The 24,570-nt window shown below is 43.7% G+C and overlaps 2 protein-coding genes across 11 annotated transcripts in view; both read left to right on the top strand.

Annotated features, from left to right (window-relative positions):
- Positions 1–397: 397 nt before the first annotated feature.
- On the top strand, positions 398–17,337 carry ZNF655 (zinc finger protein 655). 10 transcript variants are annotated; one of them, XM_089895696.1, is made up of 6 exons: positions 769–859; positions 1,817–1,979; positions 3,199–3,284; positions 3,652–3,802; positions 9,779–9,883; positions 10,389–17,337. In XM_089895696.1, the coding sequence occupies exons 2-6, from the start codon at positions 1,844–1,846 to the stop codon at positions 11,780–11,782; spliced, it is 1,872 nt and encodes a 623-aa protein (XP_089751822.1). In that variant the 5' UTR covers positions 769–859; positions 1,817–1,843; the 3' UTR covers positions 11,783–17,337. The 10 variants fall into 10 exon arrangements, with proteins under 10 accessions (XP_089751814.1, XP_089751815.1, XP_089751822.1 ...); XM_089895690.1 differs by having other exon boundaries at positions 3,676–3,802; XM_089895691.1 differs by lacking the exon at positions 769–859 and adding an exon at positions 908–1,067 and having other exon boundaries at positions 3,676–3,802.
- Positions 17,338–17,510: 173 nt separating this feature from the next.
- TMEM225B (transmembrane protein 225B) overlaps positions 17,511–24,570 on the top strand; it is a 31,271-nt gene continuing 24,211 nt past the window's right edge. The window contains 1 exon segment of the mRNA XM_022587854.3: positions 17,511–17,896. The gene's annotated coding sequence lies outside the window, so the exon portion shown is untranslated.

The following is a 24,570-nucleotide window of genomic DNA, read 5'->3' on the forward strand; positions in this document are numbered from 1 at the left end:
AAAGGAGTAGTACCTAAAGTCCCTTCCAAATCACTATTTTGATTCTTTAGTCGACTTGCCAGTCCCTGGCGGACCTAGTCCCACCACAAGACATCACATTCTCTAAGGATGCAGGAGGTCCTAATGCCCTAGGGGCTTCTGTGCTAGCCCTGGGCCTGCCTGTCCACGTGCACCGTGCTTTACCCATCCCTCCTTCTGCAGAGTCCCGTCTTTCCACCAGGAACACAGCTCTTTCCCAGTCTCTCTTCCACTCCAACTTGCTCAATGCCCCCACCTTCCCCCAAGAACCGTATTATGTTTCGATCCTGTGATTTTCTGAGGTTCTCATATAACCGAAGCGCCTTCAACCCTGGCTGTAAGCGTATTTTGTACCCCTGTGCTAGTTCCCGAACGGCTGACTCATGGAGGTCGGACCACTAGGTTGGACATTTCGTCCTCATCCCCGACACGCACCCCCGCGGAAGAGCCACCACCCCGCGGGGAGTCTCGAAGGTTGGCTGCAGCCAGGGAAGGGAGAGCGGGGCCGCCTTCCCAAGTCCGGGGCTGTCGCGGTCACTACCGATGTACTGGCTACAGAGCGGCCAGCGGGGGTCAGCAGGGAGGGTGAGACCGGCAGAAGGACGTGGATGGAAAAGCCTCACAAACAAGCCTTAGCGACTTGCACCCTCTTATCCGGGTTCCGCATCCGGGGCCCTCATCCGGGGCCCGCCCTGCCCCCACCCATCGGACTCCGCCTCCGGAAGTACCACAGAGACGCGCCGGCCTCCGAGCAGCCTAGAGCGACCCCCGAAAGGCTGTGGTGGCCCCGTGAGCCAGGGTGTCCGCTACCGGACGGCCGACCGGCCCGCCCCTCCGCTTGGTGAGTCCCCGGAAGGCGTTCTGGGGTCGCGGTTGGTTGGCCACTTGTTTAGCCTCCCGGGGAGGAGGAGTCTCCCGTCCCCGGCTGACTGCGGTTCCCGTCCGCGCGGGGCCGGGGTGCGAGGGCCCGTGTCTCTTCAGTCAGGGTTCGCCCCGACACCCCGCGGACGGAGGGCCCCGCCGTCAGGAGCCGGTGACCGTTCCCTGCTGTGAGCTGGGTTTCTGAGGCCCGCTTCGCCCTTTTGGGACCGTGTCTTGACCTAGCAGGGAAGTGGGAGGAGGGCAGCGCCGGGCGAGGCCTTCTGAGGGCCGGGCGCGAGGGCCCTTTCTGAGGGTGTGGAAAGGAGACGGAGCGCTGCCGCGTCCTTGGGTGTGAAGGACAACCAGTCAGACCTGTTAGAGTCGCAGCCCTTCCCTGGCTTACTGTCAGGATTGTGGGAAAGGCCTTGCCACCTAGTCTGAGTTATCGAAGGGTCTGACCCTCCAGAGTGCAACTTGGTTATCAGTTAAGGCCATTCAGTAATTCAGAGTGGGCTGCCAGTGTTTACCAAAAAATTCGTAGGGGCCTGCTTTTAAAAAATTACGAGTATCGGAACTAGTGTGTTTCTCTGGGTGCGTACCTGAACCTTGAAAGAAGTTTGTAAATGTCAAGTATTTTCAATTTACACAGAAAATTTTAGGCTATTAAATTGTGTTTCCTTGAGTAAAAAAAATTCCACAAATTCTGGATTAGTGGAGTTCAAATAAACTGCATACTTGGACCATATGACTTGGTTCTTAAATATCTGAAAGCGAATAATGTCCATTTTTCTTCCTGCTGTTTATTTTAGGTGGTTAATCGTCATTAACTATTTTCATTGTGTCTACAGTGTGCAAGATACTTTGCTAAGTCCTGAGAATGTAAAATGATGGGTTGTTTTAACTTGTTACAATAATTTCTCCTAATCTCACCCCGCAGTGATGGTCATCGTCCTCCAGAACAGGGATGGAGGAAATATCGGCCCAGGAAGCAGCAGGATCTCCAAGGGTCCAGTTTCAGCCTTTGGAGACCCACTCTGAGGGTCTGTCCCCAGAGCCTCAGTTCGTGCAGGACACCGACATGGAACAGGGACTCACTGGGGGTAAGGCAGAGAGAGCACTTCCATCCGGGAGAATGGGAGTGCAGAGGGGCTCCTGGGCCTGGTATGAGAGAGGCCAGGGATTTCAATGAGAGATTGCTCCCTAGAGGGAGGTCTTGAAGGGAGGCACAGGCGCGACTCAGTCCAGTCCTGATCTGGGCCCCTCTGTTGAGGTCAGCCTGTCCTTTAATAGGCCGAGTGGTCTTCGCTTACTCTGCTCTGGCTGTTTCTCCTTCATGCAACTTTCACTTCATCCCAGTTACCACATTCAGAATAATTTCTAAGAAATGCTGCTTTTGCCGCACCTCACCGCCCTTGCCTTGCTTTCACTTCCTCTTAGATTTAGGGCCTGTCACGTTCCCTTAACTTAGTTTCCCTTAACTTAGTTTCTTCCCTCCTTGACCTTTTGTGCTTTGCCAGCTGCCATTCTGTTGCAACTGCAGTGTTCGTGACTAATCTAACTTTGATCAAGAAAACAACCATCTAATTCCTTGGTTGAGCCCAATGTATACATATCACATATTGACCGTAAAATAACAATGTATACATATCACATATTGACCACAGAGTAACATTTTTATGTATTATAGAGAGAGGTTGATCTGTCTTGTGCTGCCTTTGTCTTGTATGAAGTTTGTATGAGATTACTTGTGCCGACTGCAGAGCCTGAAATAACCTGTGTGTCAGGAAGACCAGCTGAGTGCCATGGTGCGTAGAGTGCTGTGGAGCATCGTGAGAGTGTGGAAAGGATTATGAGGAAACAGATGACCACTCCTTATTCTAGAGGGCCTTACACACTGGCTGCAGAGACAGTGCCCAGTCTCAAAAGAAAGGCTTAATGAAGTTTACAGAACAGTGTCTGGGAGAGGGTCAAAAGTCTACTAAATAACTGTGGCTCTGGATGAGCCACTGCAAATCTTTATGCTTTGCTTTGCCCATTTGCAAAACAGGTAACAGTGCTTACCCTTCTGTTAGAGGTATGTCATGTCATGGAATAATGTACAATATGAGATTTCATAATAAAATCTTGTATCACGGGTCTAAGCATGTGTAAGGAGGGCATGCAGGTGCTGAGAAGGTGCAGAACATGGTCAATACCCGATAAACGTTCGTTGGTTTTGCCGTAATGTTGATGTGAGGAAGGGTCCCACTGACTCTCTCTTTCGTAAGGGAGCCCTGGGGAAGGGCTGCTCTCACTCTTGGCTCCTTTCTCCTCCCTCAGCTCCACCTGTCCCCCAGGTGCCTGCTCTTCCCCACGAGGGAAGCCCAGGAGACCAGGCAGCTGCGCTCCTAACAGCCAGGTACCAGGTGAGCTGAGGAACCCTCTGCTTTTCCTCAGGGACTATTGCTGCTGATTGAGTGTGGTCCTTTCCTCATCCCATCCATAAACCTTTCCTGAATTTTTTTTTTTAATAGACCCCAGGTTGGGTGCTGATCATCTTCAGAGACCTGGACTTCACAGAAACCACCTTTCCATCTCCCCAATACCACCAGCAAACACTTCCTTTATCCTTGGTGCTGTCATGGGCGCTTATTAGATGTTAAAGGGTTGTGGAACCTATTCCCTAGATTCTACTCTGTTCTCCCTCCTTTCCAACATAAATGCACCCTGCAGACCCTCTGTATCATCTCCTTCATTCTCTGGCCATGATGCTGTGGTGGCCTCCTTCCCCAGAGCAGCCAGGCTGTGTTATTTCAGGAGTTTGTGACATTCGAGGATGTGGCTGTGCACCTTACTCGAGAGGAATGGGGATGCCTGGACCCTGTTCAGAGGGCTCTCTACAGAGAAGTGATGTTAGAGAATTATGGGAACCTGGTCTCACTGGGTAAGGATTGCCTTTCTTATTATTCAGTTTACCGCTTACGATTTCTTTACTTCCTTGTTTTTGAGTAGGTGTGAGGTCTCTGAGTGTGGCTCAGATCCCCGGTCGTAGAACCTCCGATTCCTCCTTCTTTAAGGTCGTCTCCTCTGGGAGTGGGTTTCCTTTGGGGGTTTCAGGAGGAGACATTCTACTCCTTAACCTCAGTTAATGTTTCTTGCTTTTGTGGGGCATCTGTTCCCTGTTAGAAAAGGGAAACTTGCTGGTGCTTTGCAAGTTCTCACTTTCCCTATCTTTTCCTTTTTTATGAGAGAGACTCTAGGGCCTCCCAACCCACAACCAGACACTTTCCTTCCTGGTAATTCAGTGCCCCTGTATCTGAGAGTTTCCCATTTTTCTCAGAAGAAGAAATGCCTTTTTTTTTTTTAAGATAGGCTAACGTCTTTGTTGAATAATCCCTCACCTCTTAAGATCCCTAAATTCATCTGCAAGTAGGCAGAATTTGAGAGACTTGATTTCAAGGCATGACTCACTGCGAGTACATTTCAGTGAGTCACCCAGAAGGTAATGCTGCGTAACCTCACCCGAGCTGCAGAAGTCTCAGACTTAGACCGAGTCTCTCCTTTGTCATTTGGATGGTGCAGTTGGCAGCTGAGATTAGACAACCTGTGGTGTTGTAGAGAAGGATCGGTGGGAGTTGTCGGCATCCCCCTCGGTGTGAGCATTGCTCCTCTTTCTTTTTTTGCCTGTCTCTGCTGCTCTTTTCTTTGTTATGTATGTATGTACTTAATCATACTTTTTCTTTTCTCTTTCTCCCTCTCTCTCTTTTTTTTTTTTTTAACTCTTTTTTGCTTTGCCTGTGCTGGTGGCATCCAGGGTGTTGTTTTGTCTCCTTGATTACACTCAGGATTAAAGAGGTCTTCTTATCTGTGGGGAGGCAGCCTGCCCACTGGGAAGGTTTTTAGTATGTTTTCCATTCCTGGCTCTTTGATCTTCGTAGGCATACTTCTCCGCCTTCCCACCACTCGGATTCATAGTGTGAATTCCTGCCCGGCCCTGAGTCATACCCAGGCAAGTGCTTTCTCTGGAGAAACACTTGCAGTCCTTTCAGCAGGAATCTCCCGGAGATGGCCCAGGTATCGGCTTCCCATCGATAGTGCTCGTCCCCGCTCGGAAACTCCTTTTCCACGGTTATGAGATATTACACTTGATTGATGGAGTAGATGCTTCTCAGGATGCCACCACTATGTAAAATTGCAGCTCCTCAGATGACCTTTGATAAATTTCAAAGGGCCAAGGAAGCCCTCCGTTGCAACCAGAATTTTGAACCCTGAATTCTGAGCTCAATCAGAAGCCATGGTTGGTGGTCATCGACTTGTGTTCTCAGAAACCACAAAGTTCGACTCCAGCTCTTCGGTTATGATCTTTTCATGTTATTTTAGACTGTGGAACATACACTGTGTGCCCCTCCTTTTCTGTAGTGAACATGACCTGCCCCTTCTGTTGCCTAAATCTCCTGAGACCCCTGGGCCTTTCTAACGTTCTAGTCTTTTGCTTCTTTTAAATCCCTGTGGTCCCCTCCAGGGTCCTGCCTTCGTCCAGTTTATTCTTTGTGGGGCTGTACAGATTGATGCGTTTATATGACCTTTCCTGGTCAAGTGTTCCTTAGCCTTTCCTCAATGGAACGGAAAGGCTGTCTTTCCTTCAGGCTGTCAAATTGAATGTATATTCAACAACTTGTAAATTGTAAAGTGATATGTAATTGTAAATTACTGTTAATATCTAATAATTACATAATTTCCAACAGTTAACCTGTCTACTTTTTGGAGTAAAGAAACTTCTTAGTTCAGTCAGCCTAACAGCACAGCATACTGTTAGACTGAATTTTATCCCGTTTCCTCTGTCATCTCTGCACATACACAGGACACGTATGCACACTCACACATGCTGGGCACAATTATGTAAAAGAAGCCCTCCTACTCAACTTGTTTTTGTGACCAAGTCAGCAGCCTCTCCTTAGTAATTATTTTTTACAATCTTTAGGAAGTAATTTTCATATTTGGGGGTTCAGCAAACTCCACTTGAAATTGAAGTTTATACACTTAGTTAACTTAGCTTAATGTTTTGTGTTGTAAAATAAGGACTTTATAATTCAGTCTCTGATTTAGCAGCCCTGTTTTCCAGTTCATACCTTTTTCCCATGATAGTAGCTCTGAGTTGTATTTGTCACAGATATCAGAACTTTGGTCTTTTGGTTAAGTGCTTCCACTACACAATAATAAATATACAGAGTATGAACAGAGTAAAAGAATAAAAAAGTAGGTAAAAATTTTCATTACCAAATCTAAAAAGAAGCATATACTGTTGCCAGTGAGTGAATTACTGGCTTGGGGGTCATACCCAAAGGGAAGTCGTCTGTGACTTAGTGCTGGAGATTAATAAGACTGGGAAAAAAGCTTGGATTACAATTCACATGGGGCAGTGTGGCAGGTGCCCTGTTAGGTGACAGCATTAGAAAGCTGCTTCCCAGAACTCTACTGGATGGTGAGTGAGCTGATAAATCAGGAATGTTTGGCACATACCCCTTGCTTTTTGAAGTTGATGTCGTGAGGGCAAAAATGATTTTGTATAGAATGTCTTTCACTACCACAGTTGTTCACTACTGAGCAACCAGTATGTTACTAAGTACTTAACATATCTCATTTAATCCTTACCATAACCCTGTGAGCAGGTATTATTCTGTTTTATACCCGAGGCTAAGAGGAGTTAAGTGACCCATCCAGGGACAAAGCTAGGCTATGGACTCTGATCTGACTCTGAAGCCCACGCTTTTTCACTGTTTTGTGCCTTAGGACAGTTAGTCCAACCACATATAGTGTTTTTTTATATTTTTATGGCTCTGTACTATGATGGTAATTTAAAATGGCCACAATAAATTGGACAGACAGGCATGAGGTAATACAGTTTGGGAGCAGAAAGGGCATGCATTCAAGAAAAAGTAAAATTGTTAGAGGATACATTCCATTATAATAGGTATCTACACAGGAACAATATAGCTAAGGAGAGATTTTATTTGTGTGTTTATTAAGGACCAGGAAGAAAAGCATGCAGCTTTCAGATGGCTAAAATCTTAGCACAGCACTGGTATAGGCAACAAACAATGAGGTAAATTTTAAATGTTATTTTTAAAGATCAGATTAAGTTAAAAATAAATCTAATTAGAAAACTGTCAAGGTTTCAATTTTAAAAATCAAAATGTTTTAATAAAAAATTAATTTTAGATAGGAAAAATTTCAAATTTCGATAGGAAAAATGCATATTTTGAAAGCGTAGATTTTTGACTTAAATCTAGGAAAAAGGCATTCAGGCCAGTGGTGAGAAAACCTGCTTTAATGCTTTCTGTGACCCTTAGTATAGATTGGAAAGAATGTGAACTGTGGGTTCCATTTACCATCTGTGACTGAGCAGATATTTAAACCGATTATAATGACGTTTCCATCTATAAAACAAAAAATAATGTCTGCTTCCTGGGTTGTGTCAAGGCTTAAATCAGGTTATGTGCGTAAGCACCTGGCTTGTGCTGGTTACTTACCAGCACATGTTCTTTCCGAAGGGGCAGCAAGTGGTGGGAGCTATGGACCAGATTTCTTAATACAGACAAAGATTTCAGGAGAGTGTTCAAATTGTTTGTTCATAATGGAATTTTCTCAGATTGAATGTTGCTCAGGCTGTGCCTATTACGAAGAGATTTTCATTCCTTTGACACTAAATGTTCTCTCAGGTCCCTTTTAATTAAACGTCATGATTCTAAATCTGTTGGATCCTGTCTCTCCGTGTATTGTTCTAATTACTGTTTCTCTGTTCTTTTTATTATTTTCACCTTTTGCTCCATTGTCACTATGTTGGTCTTCTGTTCTCTTTCTGTACATATTTAGAGGAAGGGATGGATTTCATTCACAATCATTATTTTTTACTAGTAGATTATTTAAAAGCCGGTTTCTGAAATAAGACTGTCTGTTTGAGCCCCAGCTTCACCAGTTAACATGACCTTGGGCAACATTCTTAACCTCTCTGAATCTTAGTTTTCCTATTTGTAAAATTGGTACAGTAATAATTCCTATCTCATGAAGGTATGGTGAGTATTAAGTGAGTAAAAGCTTATAAAGCTCTTGGTGTGGTACTTTGCACCTACCAAATGCTTAGTGAATCTTAGCTTAATATTTTGATAATACAAGTGACTTTAAGTCTGTATCTTGAATCCCTTTCTCTCTTCTAAACTGCGGTCTTGTATCTCTAACTGCCTGCTAGGCATTGTCTATACCTTCCTACATTACCTTAAACATGTGTCTAAAATCAAACCCCTAATCCAACAAGAAGATGATCTTTTTTGTTGTGTGTAAGTGATTTAAGTGTAGATATAGAGTAACCAAAATTAATTTCAGTTTTCAAATACCTAGAAACACCTTAATAAATATCTGTCAAAAGTTGCGAATTATGTTATCAGAATTCTGAGCAGCGTAGTTGCTGTGTCATGCCATACTAACTTTTTTTCAACTTGCAAAACTATTTCATTTGACATGGAGGACCTTAACTAAAATGTGTCCAAAAAGAGAATTGACTCTATGCCCAACAGGAATTCAGAAACACAGTAAATGTCTTTTTTATATCTGTTCTGATCTCCCTGCTCTTAAGCTGTCATGTGGAATCCCATAGGACAACTATTGGTTTATCATACTTTTCAGGCCCAGAGCCCTTTTTAAAACATTGATTATCTGTTGACACTTGGGCACAAAATTGGCACTCAATGAGTAGCTTTTAAATAAATGAATGAAAAGAAGTGCAAGATAAAAGGTACATGGTCCCTGCTATCAAAGAGTTTATAAATCAGGTAGGGATGATAATACCTGAAAACAGTTTTAAAAAATCTGTAAACTTCATTATATAGAGACATGTCAGGATAAGAAGAACACATAATACAGTTTGTAGACATTCAGTAAGTGCAGAGAAAGGCTTTTGGAGATGAGGGGCTTGAGCTAGACCTTGTATGTGTGCTAGTAGAAGCTTTATGGGCTGAATACGTGTAAAAACTGCCCCTTTGATACTGTAATAGTTCTGCCCCACCTCAGAAGCAGACTGCCTCTTGCTTTTGCTTTAAAAGAGATGAGATAAAAATAAAATAAAATAAAAAAATAAAAGAGATGAGATCCTAGCAGTCCATTATGCAAGCCAGAGAAAGACCATTTTGTGTGAAAATGCACTTTTATTGCATCTTCCTCACTGTATCATATTAGTGTAAGTTATTTGTATCTGTCTCTGCAGTTAGAGTGTAAGGTCCTTGAGGGGATGGACCTTATCTGCTTGGGCTCTTTATCTCCTACATACTTTGCATATAGGAGGCACTCCATAAATATTTGTTGAATAAACAAGAGTATAAGCTCCTAAGGGGTAAGGATGTGTCATATTATTATTTGTTTCCTCATGTGCCCTGAAATGAATTGTTTCTTGAGATTGGTCCTTGGAATATTTTTTCAGCCTTCACTGATTCTATTGCTACAGTTTAGCTCACCGCACAACAGGTGCTTGAGAATTCACCTTTCTCCAGTCCAGCAGAGTTATATTTTGATGACCTCCATTTTGACCAGGTCTAATACTTGTAGGCCAGGTCTAATACAAAGAGTAATCTGTAGGCAACAGATGAGGAGTGATAATGATAATTTCTGTGAAGACAGGTACACACTCACGCCACATTCCCTGAGTGTGTGTAAATGAATACTTATGCTCCCAAAAGTCATCAACTTGCCCCATAGCATACCTCTTTCTAGAGCACAAATATGAACTCGTCGTAGAAGGTCTTTGGCCTTCTCACTCTCCAGGCCTTCCTAATGTCTTCTAATTTCTCCATTAGCCATTATTAAGAGAAAAAGTGGCTGGTGTAGTATCTGGGGATAAATTGCCACATCCCATTTCCTTCTCTGTGAGCAGGATTTCCAATTTCCAAGCCTGATGGGATCTCCCAGCTGGAACAAGATCTACAGGTCTTTGATCTGGAAACTAAGAATAGAGAAGTCTTAAGAGATGACTGCTCAGGTGAGTAAGGCAGAATCAATCAGATAAATTAGTAGGGAAGTAAAGTCTAGTTGTTGAGCCAAGCTGTAGTTGCTTTGGCAGTCAATGAAGAGCTCTGTCTGTATCCCAGAATGGAGAGCTCTTTCCTTTTCCGTTCAGTTTTGATGAACTCTTACTTTGTCCCTTATCCGTAAGTTGTACTAGGTCCCTATTCAAGTTGCTTATCTATGATTCTGTTGAACTAGTTCCCTGTTATCTCCATTGAAACACCTTAATTGGTTATCTTCTTACTCTGCTGAACCTGCCCTCTATTTCTCCCACACCTTGGACCGCTTGGATCCTACCTCACTGCTCCTATTCATGCCCTTACATCTGCTGTTGAGATTTTGTTCCTGTGTTTCAGAGTAAATAAACTTCTCTTACCCTGGTAGATTGTAGATTATTTAGCTTTCTCTTCTCTAAGTTTTGTTTTTCTAAGCACAGGGTACAGATTACATTTGCATTTTCTATTTATATATTGAATCAGATGGAGAGACCAGAGAAGAAAACAAGCTGTTGATTCCTAAGCAGAAAATTCCAGAAGAAGTACATTCATACAAAGTGAGAGTAGGAAGACTCAAAAAGGATATTGCCCAAGTTCCTGAGACTAGAGAAGTGTATAAGACTGAGGACAGGTTAGAAAGGCTTCAGGAAATCTTAAGGAAATTTCTCTTCCTGGAGAGAGAGTTTAGGCAAATAACAATCAGTAAGAAAACCTTCACCAGTGAGAAGAACAGTGAATGTAATGAACCTGAAAAAAGCTTCAGTCTGGACTCAACTCTTGATGCAGATCAGAGAGTTCTTAGAATACAGAATGTTGATGACATTGATAAGTATGACATGAGCCTCAACCAGAATTTAGCTGGTAAACATGAGCAAATAAATCTAACACAGGATTTTCAGAGTAATGAGTATAAGGAAAGTTTAATGGAACTCTCCCACCTTAATAAATGGGAGAGCATTCCTGCCCCTGAGAAATCCTATAAATGTGATGCATGTGAGAAAATCTTCCATCAGAGCTCAGCCCTTTCTAGACATCAGAGAATTCATACTAGGGAGAAACCCTACAAATGTAAAGAATGTGAAAAATCTTTCAGTCAGAGTTCAAGTCTTAGTCGACATAAAAGAATACACGCTAGAGAGAAACCCTATAAATGTGAAGCATCTGATAAATCCTGTGAGGCGTCTGACAAATCCTGTAGTCAGAGCTCAGACATAATTCAGCATAAGAGGATTCACACTAGAGCAAAATCTTATAAATGTAGCAGTTGTGAAAGAGTCTTCAGTCGTAGCGTACACCTCACTCAACATCAGAGAGTTCACAGAGAGATGCCTTGTAAGTGTACTGTGTGTGGCAGTGACTTCTGTCATACCTCACACTTAGCTGAACATCAGAAGGTCCATTGTGAAGAGAAGTCCTATGAATACAACGAATGTGGGTTGACCTTTATTAAGCATCAAGGAATTCGTCTCGGAGAAAAGCCCTATACGTGTAATGAATGTGGAAAAGACTTCAGATTGAATTCCCATCTAATTCAGCATCAAAGAATTCACACAGGAGAGAAACCACATGAATGTAATGAATGTGGAAAAGCTTTCAGTCAAACCTCATGCCTTATTCAGCATCACAAAATTCATAGGAAAGAGAAATCCTATGAGTGTAATGATTATCAGGATAATTTCAACCATAGCTCAGATCTTGTCCTGCAACAGGAAGTCCTCACCAGAGAAAAAGCCTTTGATTGTGATGTGTGGGAAAAGAACCTCAGTCAGAGAGCACACCTCGTCGACCATCAAGGAATTCATACCAAAGAGAAACCTTGTGAATGTAATGAACGTGGGGAGACATTTAGTCAAGTTCAGGCCTCATTCAGCATCTGAGAGTTCACACCAGTTCATGTCCTGAATGTGGTAAAGGATTCGGTCCCAGCTCAACCTTTATTCATCATTGGGGAATTCACACCAGAGAGAAACCTTCTGAATGTGACGAACGTTGGAAAGCTATTAGTCCGTGTTAAACTTTTTACACCTGCGAACCCATACCAATGAGAAAACCTACAAATACATTGAAGGTGGTAGATGCTTCATGCTATTTTCATACCTTAGTCACCATTGGAGAATTCATACTGGAATAAAATTCTATAAATGTGATGCATGTGAGAATATCTTCCATCAGAGCTCAGCCCTTTCTAGACATCAGAGAATTCATACTAGAGAGAAACTACATATGTAAAGAATGTGAAAAATCTTTCAGTCAGAATTCAAGTCTTAGTCGACATAAAAGAATACACGCTAGAGAGAAACCCTATAAACGTGAAAAAGCCTTCAGTCAAAGAAACTACATGGTGAGCATCAAATTCATTTCATGCCGAATACCTATGAATGTAATAAATGTGTATGTGTGGGAGGATTCAGCCATATTCCAACCCTCATTCAGCAAAGAATTCATACCCAAGAGAAGTCATTTGGGTATATAGTAAATGACAAGTCTAGGAGTTCAAGTCTTTTTTCATCATCAGAATATCCATACCAGACAGGAATTTGATATAATGCAAGTGGAAACATTTAGCACCGTATTTCAGGCTTTATTCAACATCAAAATATTGAAGGGAAAATTATTATTTGCATATGAAATCGTTAATATATAGTCCCAGTCTTTTTCATTGCAGAAGAATCTAGTCAGAGGAGTGACTTGGTGAATGCAGTTCTGTTTTCTCATGGCATTCTTTTATTTAATAGGTGTTATAAGTAGGTATGTATGCTTTATTTATGGAACTCATTTAAGCTATTTTTATTTTTATTTTTTTTTGTGGTACGCGGGCGCCTCACTGCCGTGGCCTCTCCCGTTGTGGAGCACAGGCTCCAGACGCACAGGCTCAGCAGCCATGGCTCATGGGCCCAGCCACTCTGCGGCATGTGGGATCTTCCTGGACTGGGGCACGAACCTGTATCCCCTGCATCGGCAGGCGGACTCTCAACCACTGTGCCACCAGGGAAGCCTCTAAGCTATTTTTATTTTAATGTGGCCTATAAACATTTTTATTTTTCCTGAAGTTGGTTCTTATTGTTCACAGCTTCCCTAAGATAAATTGATACACCAATGTTAAAACATGTCAACTTCTGGAAAGCTTCTCATTTAGCTTTTTCTACTGTTCTCAGTCAAAGTTCTCTCCAAAACAGACTCTTAGGCCTGCTGTTTTCTGAGGACCCTATTTCTTTCCAGCCGTAACGTTTGGATTCCTGTTGATTTCTCCATTCTCTTAAGCACCTTCAATGATGGTTTCCTAGTTTTAAGCTGTACACCAGCAGGTATGCCACCCCTACTTGCTTTTTTGGTGTCTTCTGTCCTAATGCAAATTATCTTCCTTTAAAAGAAATGGATTTACACACCCTGTCCATCCATGAGTATGAAGGATTCTGTTTCCCCTGAGTTTGTGGCAGGCAGCTAAACATTTTCAAGTGACACCCAAATTCTTAGCTGTGTTAGCATTCACAGCCTTCTAAAAGAGATGAAAAAGACCTTAGGAAGCCAACAAGACTGGTGGTAGCCTAGCTATATTCAGCACCTATTCTGCATGTCTGAGTTCAGAATTATTTTATATATGTCCATTGAAGGCCAGCAGAATGCTCAAGTCTGCTTTTGATAGGGTAAAACGTAAAGAACATATACTAAAATCAGAGATCTTCGTAAGGGAATGCTGCCTTCCATCAAAGGTATTGCTGTTCTTGTGTAATATCTTTAGAGTATATTTCAAGAATGGCAGATATGCCTGTAAAATCTAACCATTACAGTTTTTCATTACCCGTTTTTAATTGTTTACACTACCTGTTTTTAATTGTTTACACATCATCATATTTTTTGTATTTTACTAGAGTCTACAGGCCATATAAAATAACATTTTTTTTTGATTGATGAAACTGAGCACAGATGTTGGCTCCAGAGTTCAGTGTCACTGTCATAACACCTAGCAAGAGTTCATGATTCTTTAGATGATGTCAAAGCATTCTATTGTATTTTTCCATCTTAAGCGTCAACATATTTTGTGAACAAGACAGTGTTATTTAAAATTCTAGTTGTCGTTCCGGCGATTGAGGCTTTCATAATTCATATGTTAAAATATTCTCTAGGGATCCTTAACAAATATATAAAAATTCATTGCTTACTCTGTAAGCCTCTTATGGCTAATAACCTCTAGGGTAGTTCTACCACAGTATTTTACCTCTTAGCCATCAGCAAGCATAGGATCTCATCAGGGCACGGTAGAGACCTAAATGAATTGATCTAAATGTAAAAGCATATGAAAAATGCATGTTTTCGTTTTCCTGTCTATGACCATATATACCCTACGGATAGAGAACACGGATAATCACTTCCAGTGATTATGAAACAGAGGATTAAGTAATCTCTAAATAGCAGAAAATGTAAAAATCACATGTATTCATTTGGTTTAGGAATGTCCTTTTGTACTTCCACTTGAATAAAGGTGTGTTTGGTACTCTGAGAATCTGTTTCAAATAAAATCTGAAGTCCTCAGCCAGAAGCATTTGGGAATCTTAGAATCACCTTCCTGGCTGCAACTCAGTTCCTTCTAGAAACCTGCTTCACAGCGGGAATAAATCACTCTCCTTCGTACAGGTACAAAGCTTGCTCTTCCACAGACCTCTGCAATAAAGTCAATGTTTACAATTTAAAGGGTTATTCGGTTGGGATGTTGTTGGCACATTAAGGGTAAATAGTTTGAGGTTTCAGTAGAGCTGGGCAGAATGTGTTTTTTAAATAAAACACATTTTAAAAAATGAGAAACCAAAATAATCCTTGAGGGCAAGTAACTTGTCTCTTTAAACTTGCTGATATTTAATTGGTCCAGTATAGTTTGTGTTCTTAGTCTTTTTAGCCTTGAAGACAGGGGAGGGAAGAGAAGAAATCTAATAGTTGGGACACCTAATTTTATCTATCTGTCCACCTACCTACGTACACATGTATATATATATGCACATATTCAAACAGTCCTCACAACAACTCTGCAAGGGAACCAGCTCCGTTTTACAGAGGAACTGAGGTGTAGAGAGGTTGAAAAACCTGTAGGGTCACACAGTAAGCTCAAAGTCAGGGCTGTTTGACTCCACAGCTTTCCATCATCGTGATGTTGGTATCGGACACATCCCAGAACCTAGACAAGAGACGTTTTCTTTGATAGTTCTTTGTTCCCTGTTACACACCCAGTGATTCACCATTAGTTTGCAGCTGATCCTAAATGCTCCCAGAGCTCTCTGGGAAGCTGGGAGAAAATATCCCAGTATCTTTTGGGAGCTAGTTAGAACCTCCCTGCCCCACCCTTTGAAACAGGCTTGACAATTTTGACGACAGGCTACAGGTCAAATCTGAATTCCCATCTTCTGCCAAGACACCCCCACTGCCATCACTAGATTTATTTTTCCATTTCTCAATGACCCACATGCATTCTTAATTTTTCTGCCAACTAGGACTTACTAATGGATACATATCCTTACCAAGGTTTACTATCACCTCTGACCATATTATAGTGGTGGAGCAAAGTGGGGAATGGGAAAATCAAGTTTGATTCCTAGGTTTTCGGCTTGAGCAAGAGTGGATCGGTAGACTAGAGATGGAGAGTGCTGAGAGTGGAGCAGGGAGAGTATTTCGGGCAAAAGAGAGCATGTCAGAAGGCCTGCAGAGGAAAGAGTATGGCATTTTCAAGTCAGTAATAAATGAGCTCTTTGGAGAATGCCTCACCTTAGGAAATAGTACGTGGGTAACTGAGGATTTGAGAACAAAGTTCAAAGGAAGCCCATAGGGTGTTGTCTCAGAAACGATGGAATTTCTCACATCCAAGTATGTAACATCTTATGTCCTTTCATTCATTCAGTAATACAGTTGGCAGGCAATATTTAGTGGAATCCGGTGGATACAGTTAACCTAATCAAATGCATTAAACAATCCATTGAGTAAAGAAGACAGATGAGTCAAAGCGATGACTTTGGAATGAGACATATGTTTGAACTTTACTAGCTATATGACTTTGGACATTTTACTTAATTAGCCTTTCTAGTTTTCTTGTGTATACAGTGTGGTTATTAATAGCATGAAAATTAAATGAGGTAATGTAAAAGCTACTGGTCATATACTAAATGCCCAGAAGTTTTTAATGTAAATACTAATATAAAAAACGCTACAACAGAGGAGAGATACTTAGCATAAAATCTAAAAAAGAGGAAATCAACGAGCAAGCGTTTACCAGTGCAGGACTGGCATTGTTCAGGGAGGGACACCCTGAGGTAGGAGAACTTAAAATATGACTAGAGAAATCACTAGGCATTTGTGGTCTGTGTGGTAGGAACTGCCTCCTGACAGGCACTTCCTGCTGGAGTTGGCAAACTGACACGCCTCTAATATTCGTTATCATGCGGCATCAAGTCTTAACACTCCCTTCAAAATATGAGTGCATGAAGGAACCGATGTTAAATCCAAGACTTAAGAATGGTTTCAAATAGATGGTGTTCTGTACAAATCAACAAGAAAATATTGATTTTGGAATTACTTTGCTGCCTCATCCCACTCTCTTTAAGAAAATGGTTACCCTTTTATATTTGTATTTCATCCATGTTAATAAATTTACAACTTGGACGTAATTACGAACGTCTTTCCCGCAGCCGCTTATGTCCCGCGGACAGCATTTCCCCCGTCTTCCTCCACTGTCTCTCCGGAGTGTGGTTAGCCTCCAGGCTCTGGTATGAACGGGCCAAGGTTGAAATCCTGCCTCTAGATTGCTCACTAGCTGTGCAGCTTCTGGCGTGTAAGATAGTAAAAAGTATAAACTTTGTGGGATTGTTGTGAGGGTTAATGAGATAATGTTCAGTTTCAGTGCCCCATAACTGGTAGCTGTTATGTTTGAGTTTAGCAGGAAAATCCTCTATCATGAACAGCTCGTTTCCTTATCCTTTTTTCCTGCTTCAGCATATCAGATACGCCTCTGCAAACCTGTTCTCCAGGTGCAGTAGTTGTTTGGATCTTGATCCTATGTCTACGGCTTTTCTTCCTCTTTCAGCCCTTTGGTACCAGTACGTTCCTCCTCTTTGTTTATATGCTCCAGGCATAACTGGGAAGCTGAGTTGAAGCGACAAAGGGAGAGGAGGACAGGCTGGACAGAGGGCGTAGATAACAGGTTTTGGCCCAGCAGGGTCAGCGTGGCCTGTGATCTTGAAGAAGGCATGTGGAGATGGGTGGAGCAGAGCGGAGGAGGCAAATGGGGTGCACACGGGACACTGGCGATGAGAAAGAAGAGACAACCAATTTAGATCCTAAGTCCACTTGGGCGATGAAGGGCAAATAGAGAAATCTTTTCTGTCCTCCTAAAATCCCTTCTTGGGAAGGAGGACAAACGCCCAAGGAAGCCCCTCACCCGACTCCGCTCTGGACCCAGCTCCCCAGCGGCCCCTAGGGAACCCGCGATCGAGATTAGACCTCCGAGCTGCCTAGACGGGCCCCGGAAGTGCGCGCCGAGGAGCAGGCGTTTCTAGTCCCCCTGGAGGCCGAGGTCGCCGACGCCGCCGGAACGAGCGGCCGGCTGAGCGAGTGAGTGTTGCTGTTCGCCGCTGGGGCGGCGGGAGAGGATCGGGCAGCGGGGGTCCCGTGGGGTCGGGGTGGGGCGCGCTGCCGGCTGGCCTGGCGCTCCCCGCGGCAGGGTCCAGTCTGCCTGCAGGGAAGACGAGGCTCCCCCGACCGCCCCCAGGCCGGGAACCTCTCAGGAAGCGGCACCTACGGCACGGGCAGCTTTCCCTACATCTGTCCTCTTCTCGCTCTCTGTCCTGAAGTGACTGCCCGTTCCTTGGGTCGGGTTCTGAAGACCTTTTAGAGAAGATCCTGGCCTTGGAGCGGCACCGGGGACTGGACCCGGCCCATGGAGAAGCTGCCTGAGCAGACGTCCCCGGAGTCCCCGTGTCCGTCCCTCGAGCAGGAGCCTCGAAAGAGCAAGGGTGAGGAGAGCTGACCTAGCTGCTTTCTTTGTCTAAACTTTGTCCTTCCCACCGCGGCCTCAGATCGGATGGACACGATTAACCGTGCGCTTAGAATTACCCTGGTGCAAGACACTGATTTTTTTTTTTTAACCTAAAACTCTATTACATGTAAATAAAGCCTATCACTAATGTTTCCTCTCTTCATGTGTGGAGCAGACAGACCTGCAGACCTGCAGCAGCACTGTCCATAGCACTAAGTTTTGAGGATCTGTTATTCCAGCACGTGTTAACTTGCTTGTCCTTTGAGAGGCCCAGTAAACGTTGTGTGAATAAAAGAATGAATGAACCCAGCCAAGTGTGTCCTATACCCCAAGTACCAGGAAAAGAGTGGGCTTCTCCCCCGAACCTGCCTTTCTTCATTAGGGAAGATACATTTTCCACCCAGGATGTAAACTTCGAGAGGGTACCTTGCCTGTGGAGTACAGTAGACAGGCCAGACACCTGCTGATGGAAAATGAGGTTAAACTGTAAACATCAACATTTAAATTTCAATCTACCATCCCACCATTATCTCATATATGCTTGGCCTTTAAAAAAAGGTGGATTTGGATTATTTAATTGAGGGACAAAGGCTTAGATAATCCACATCATAGATTTTGAGATGGCTAAGGTTTGGAGGATTTTTCTTTCACATATTTAGCTTTCTAATTCTGTTTTAGGCTGATTTTTAACTCAGATATTCTATTGAGTTATTATTATAAGGCGCTGAGACTAAGTTGAAAGAAAACGTACCTCTGTTGGCCCCCCCCACCACCACACACCAGCTTAGAGTTGAGTTGGAATAGTTATCTGTGAGAGACTACAGGACAATAAACAATGTGGACGTTCACCTATCAACTGGGTATTGGCCCAGGAGGCCTTAGAAAATCATATATTTGGCCTTGAAAGAATTTAGAGTAAGAAAAGAATCAGAGTTTAGGTAAGAGGGAATAGGCCCTTATCACAGGCTCCTCACTGCTAGTCTTTCTAAGGCCAAGTGCCTTAGTTGCCATCCTAAAATATTTATTTGTGTTAGTTCACAGTGCCCACTGCATTCAGTTCATTCTCTGTAACCTGGCATTCAGGGTCCTCTGCAGTGGGGTTTCAACCCAACTTTAAAGTCTTTATCTCAGTGTTCCCCCAGACAGACCCTGCAAGACTCGTGTGTCTGCACAAGGTAATGCCGAAAACACTTTGCACTATCCACCATTGTGCCTTTGTGTCCTTTTTTTGCGTCGCTGTCCCCTACATTCTCTGCCTACCCAAACCCCACACATCCCAGTGTCCCATGCTTGAAACCTCAGTGCAGGGCAGCCTCCTCCATCAGGTTTCTGAAGCAGACTGGTGGCTGCCAGGAAGGAAACAAACACATGCTAGAGATGTGGAAACCTGTAGGACTTGGTGGTTGACTAAGTAATAGAGGGAAGTTGGGTGTAATCACCTTTGTTCCCTTTGCTATCATACCTCTTAAAAATCTTCACCAGTTGCTGTTAATTTTGTAACTGCCATTCACTTGGTGCAGGGCACTGCTTCTGCTCCATCGAAACTGATTATATCCAGGTTGCCAGTGGCTTAACTAATGAATCCACTGGACATATTTTTTTTTATCCCTAATTTTAATTTTAATATATTTTTTTAATTAAAAAAAATTTTTTTTTGGTCTGCGTTGGGTCTTCATTGCTGCCTGTGGGCTTTTCTCTCTAGTTGCGGCGACCAGGGGCTACTCTTTTTTGCAGTGCACGGGCTTCTCATTGTGGTGGCTTCTCTTGTTGTGGAGCACAGGCTCAAGGCCTGCGGGCTCAGTAGTTGCGGCACACGGGCCCCAGAGCGCGCGGCCTTCAGTAGTTGCGGTGCATGGACTCAGTAGTTGCGGCGTGCGTGCTCTAGGGTGTGTGGGCTTCAGTAGTCATGGCGTGCTGGCTCAGTAGTTGTGGCTCGCGGGCTGTAGAGCGCAGGTTCAGTAGTTGTGGTGCACAGGCTTAGTTGCTCCGCGGCATGTGGGATCTTCCTGGACCAGGGCTCGAACCCGGGTCCCCCTGCATTGGCAGGCGGATTCTTAACCACTGCGCCACCAGGGAAGTCCCATCCCTAATTTTTTTTGACCCTTTAGTATTTCTGTTGATGTGATCACTGTTCCTTGAAACTCTTGTTCTTTGGTTTTGGAAGCACTGTTTTCTCCTGGTCCTGCCACTTGCCTTCTCAGGGTCTTTCCCATTCCTGTTTCTCTGCTTCCTTCCTTCCTTCCTTCCTTCCTTCCTTCCTTCCTTCCTTCCTTCCTTCCTCCCTCCCTCCCTCCCTCCCTCCCTTCTTTCTTCACTGCACCATGTGCTTTGCGGGATCTCAGTTCCCTGACCAGGGATTGAACCCGGGCCACTGCAGTGAAAGCGCAGAGTCCTAACCACTGAACCGCCAGGGAATTCCCTCCACCCATTTCTTAAACACTGATTTTCCCCAAAGCAGTTCTCAGCCCTCTTCTCTTTCACCCTCGTGGGTGATCCTGTCCCCTTCTGAGACTTCAGGTTGCACTCTGTGCTGAACCAGACATCTGTAAGTGTACTTCTGGACTCATTCTTTTGTGCCATCCCCCACCTCCCTACCTTCCAGTGACTCCCTTGACTAATTTTAGTAGGTGCTTTTCCCAAACCAGAAAACTTGGATCATCCTCTACATTCTCCTTCCCTCTGTATTCATTTGGCCACCAAATCCTGTCAGTTTTTCTTCAGAAAGGCCTGACTCTGTTGCCTGTCACCACCACCTCCTCATTTTAGGCCCACTTTATTTCCTTGGAGTATTGACACATCCCTGTGCTGTTGGTAATTTCCCCCACTCTCAGCTGCCCATATTATTCTCTGCCTATAGAATAAAGTCTCAAATCCTGAGTGTGGCGTATATGTCTCTTCATTATGTTTTTCAAAAAAAATTGTTCAGAGTGACTTTATTATTGTTTTTTTGTCTTTTCATTATCTGGCTCTACTCTTATTTTTTCTGCTCTATGTCCTACTTCCTGCCCACACGGAGCATACATCTCATTGAATTTTTTATCACTACTCCTTAAACTTAGTATTCCCTTTTATGTTTCTGAGCCTTAACATATGCTGTTGCTTTTGCCTGCAATTCTCTTTCCCTTGTTGATCCCGATCATAGTTCAAGATGCAGCTTAACGTCATTCTTTGAGGATGTCGTCCGCAGTTCACCTAGGGAGGGGTTGTCATTCCTAATTGTGCTTTGAAACAGCATTATAATCTCTTTACCAGAATCTTGCACGTAGTCAGCGTGGTACATATGTTTGTTGAGTGATTAAATCAAACAGGAAGTATATTAGTTTCCTACGACTGCTATGACAAATTACTGCAACTGCATGGCTTAAAACAACTGTATTTTCTCATAGGTCTGGAAGCTAGAAATCCAAGAGGGCCAGGCTTGCTCTGAAGGCTCTAGGGAAGAATCCTTCTTTGACTGCTCTTAGCTTCTGGTGGCTTCCAGCCATCCTCCGCATTCCTTCGCTTGTAGCTGTATCACTGCAATCTTGCCTCCATTGTCACATGGCCTTCTTTCCCATGCGTTTCTGTGTCTGAATCTTCCTCTCCTTTCTCTTAATAAAGATTCCAGTCATTGGATTTAGGGTGCACCCTAATCCATTATGATCTCATCTTAACTAATTACCTCTGCAAGGACCCTATTTCCAAATAAGGTCACATTCTGAGGTATACATAAATTTGGGGGTGAGGGCTCTGTTTGACCCAGTACAGGAAGCGTTGCTCATTTCTTCTGCTGTTAGAAGTAAATGTACTTGGGATCACACAGCTTTGTAGTTAAGCTGCTTGAAGAACTGTGTAGATTTCCCCCTCCCTTTAAATTAGAAGCAAATCAGTCTAGAAATGTTTCTTTAGACCTTCATCCACAGGGACACATTTTTTTTTTTTTTTCTTTTTGCGGTATGTGGGCCTCTCACTGTTGTGGCCTCTCCCGTTGCAGAGCACAGGCTCCGGACGTGCAGGCTCAGCGGCCATGGCTCATGGGCCTAGCCGCTCTGCGGCATGTGGGATCTTCCCGGACCAGGGCACAAACCCGTGTCCCCTGCATCGGCGGCGGACTCTCAACCACTGCACCACCCGGGAAGCCCAATAGGGACACATTTGATGAGCCTGTTATTCCAGAGGGCAACTGCTCTCTTCTTGGGCTTCTCTAGCTCTGTCTCAGACTGGCCACTGTCTGCAGAGGTATTCCAGAGGGTCCTGCCATCCATCAGAGTTTGGATCCAAGTTTTTGATATTTCTTATATAAGTGGCTCAAACCCATGAGGCTCAAACCCTCTCTGAATTCTATTTGAGTTTCAGTCCTGAAGACTTTATAAATGGTCAACGTGGGGCCCTCCATGATTCATAGATTCTTCTCTTGATGGAGTAGAACTTCCTTATAATGGATTGCTAGGAAATAATCAGGAGCATTATTGGAGGAAAAGAAATGGAAGACACCTCTTATTCTAGAGGTACTTTCAAAATAAATTGAAGGGAATACACACATACAAAAAACTAAACATATTTCTAAGGAGAGGCCCAAAGTCGATGTGGTTAAATGCCATGAGGAGGGGGCAGGAACTGTATGCTTTAGAGATTCAAAGGAACAATCACTTCCAGCCGGAGTTTGGAGCAGGGTTAAGTTTGGGGAAGGAGGCTGCCTTTGATCTGGGTTCTTGCAGGGTGGATAGGATTTTGATTGTTGGAGTTGGAAGGGAGGCTGATCCAGGTGGAGGAAGAAGGTCGAGCAGAGAAGGAATTGCGTGGGGAGCTAAATGTTCAGGAAACATTTCAGAGTAACTGGAGCATAGAGTAGATTGATAGAGGATGAGACTAAAGGCAGAGTGGAACACGAGTGTGGAAAATGAATGCCACGCCAAAGAATTTAGATTTGCTTGGCAGAAATTGAAGTATGTGAGCTTTGCTTAACAGGAGGCTAGCAGATGAACATTGCAAATCAAGGAAGAGATTCTAGTTTGTTTAGTGTGAGAGGTGATTAGGATCTGACTTTAGGATATTAGCAGTGATAACAGGAAGGCAGGGGAAAAAAAGTATTGCTACGTTGTAGATAGAAGCAATAGTACTTTTGTTTACTGAGTGGATATGGGGACAGAGAAGAGAGTCACTGGTCATTAGTTACCGCACCACCCTCCCTTTATTTTGAAAAATGTTAAAGCTACAGGAGAGTTGCAAGGCTATCGTACCAAGTACTCACACACCAGAAGTGCAGGTTTGGGATAGGTTGATCTCAGGAAACTGGTATGAGAGCCGTCGTGTGGAAATGTCTTTTTCGATTATTGGAGATGCTGTAGCTGGTCTACGAATATCCCCCGTCCCAGTAGATGGGAACACCATCCCTCCTGCTACACAACCCAGAGAGAAACTTTGGTTTCTCTCGTATCCATATCCGTCAGCCAGTAATCCTGTCCATGTGACTGTCAACGTTTCTTTCCAGAATCCAAGTGCTTCTTAGTACCTCCTCTGCCACCGTCTTGGTTCAGGTCGCCATCATTTCTCCCCTGGATTATCGCAGCAGCCTGGTTGGTTGTCCTGCCTCTGCAGTTACCTCCCTCCAGCCTCTACCCAGCATGGCAGCCAGTGTGATCCTGGTAAAGTGTCAGCTCTTGTCTTCCTCTGGTCAGAACCCTCCAGTGGCTCCCCATCTCACTCTGAAATAAACCTCTTACAGACCTGTAGCCTACAGGGTCCTGTGTTCTCTGATCCCCCTTCTATGTCTCTGACCTCAGTTCTTACTCCTCTCCCCCTTGCTCATTCTGCTCCAGTCACACTTGCCTCTTTGAACACCCAGGGTCTCGCACTTGCTATTTCTTCTATGTGTAATGCTCTTTCCCACATATCCTTATCTCCTTCAAGTCTTGGCTTAAATGTCATTTTCTTAGTCCTCCTTTTACTGTGATATTTAAAATTGCAACCCTTTTGCCCACTGCCCCCTGGCACTCTAATCCTTGTTCCTTGCTTTTTTCCTCTATAACACTTTTATGACCTTTTAACAGTATGTAATTGACATAGTTTACTATCCATCTCCCTTAGTAAAATGAAGGGTCTTTGAGGATTTTTGTGTTTTGCTTACTGATGTATCTCAGAGTCTGGAACTATACCTGGCATGTTGTTAGTGATCAATAAAACGTACTGACTGTTACATGACTTAAAGATGAGTATTTCAAGAGCTGTAGGAAAAGGATCACCTTCACCTTCATGGAGAAGGTGATATTGAACAGGGCCTGAGAGCAGTGAGATTGACATCCTTGACTACGTTGGGCAGGCTGTCAAATCTCGGGCAGTGGGCCAAATAAAAGGCACATCCTCTACAACATCCCAGCCTTCACATATTATGAGTAGAGTGGTTCAACAGATAGTAAAGAGGCTTTGTGTAGGGAGAAGATCAGAATGAGGCTGGAAAGACAGATGGGGGCCAGGTCAGGGCGGTAGAGAAGAAACCCTAGTCCCTGCTCCTCAGGAGCTTGCAATCTGTCTGACAAGTAAGGTAAACACACGTGCAAGGGGACGTAAAAACATTAAACCAGCAATCCATTCACACCTGGTAGAATAACTAACATCGAAAAGATAAGAAATAAAAAGTGTTGATGAGGATGTGGAGAAAAGGGAACCCTCATG

This window comes from Delphinapterus leucas, chromosome 15 (assembly GCF_059928025.1).
Source record: "Delphinapterus leucas isolate spDelLeu-1000000601 "Yukka" chromosome 15, BTC_Dleu_Yukka2, whole genome shotgun sequence".
NCBI classification, from domain to species: Eukaryota; Metazoa; Chordata; class Mammalia; order Artiodactyla; family Monodontidae; genus Delphinapterus; species Delphinapterus leucas.

Coding starts and splice junctions, on each gene's coding strand:
- ZNF655 (XM_089895688.1), top strand. CDS start 402: ATGGAGGTCGGACCACTAGGTTGGACATTTCGTCCTCATCCCCGACAC. Junction 860..1,816: donor CCGGCCCGCCCCTCCGCTTG/GTGAGTCCCCGG, acceptor CTCACCCCGCAG/TGATGGTCATCGTCCTCCAG. Junction 9,884..10,388: donor CTTAAGAGATGACTGCTCAG/GTGAGTAAGGCA, acceptor ATATTGAATCAG/ATGGAGAGACCAGAGAAGAA.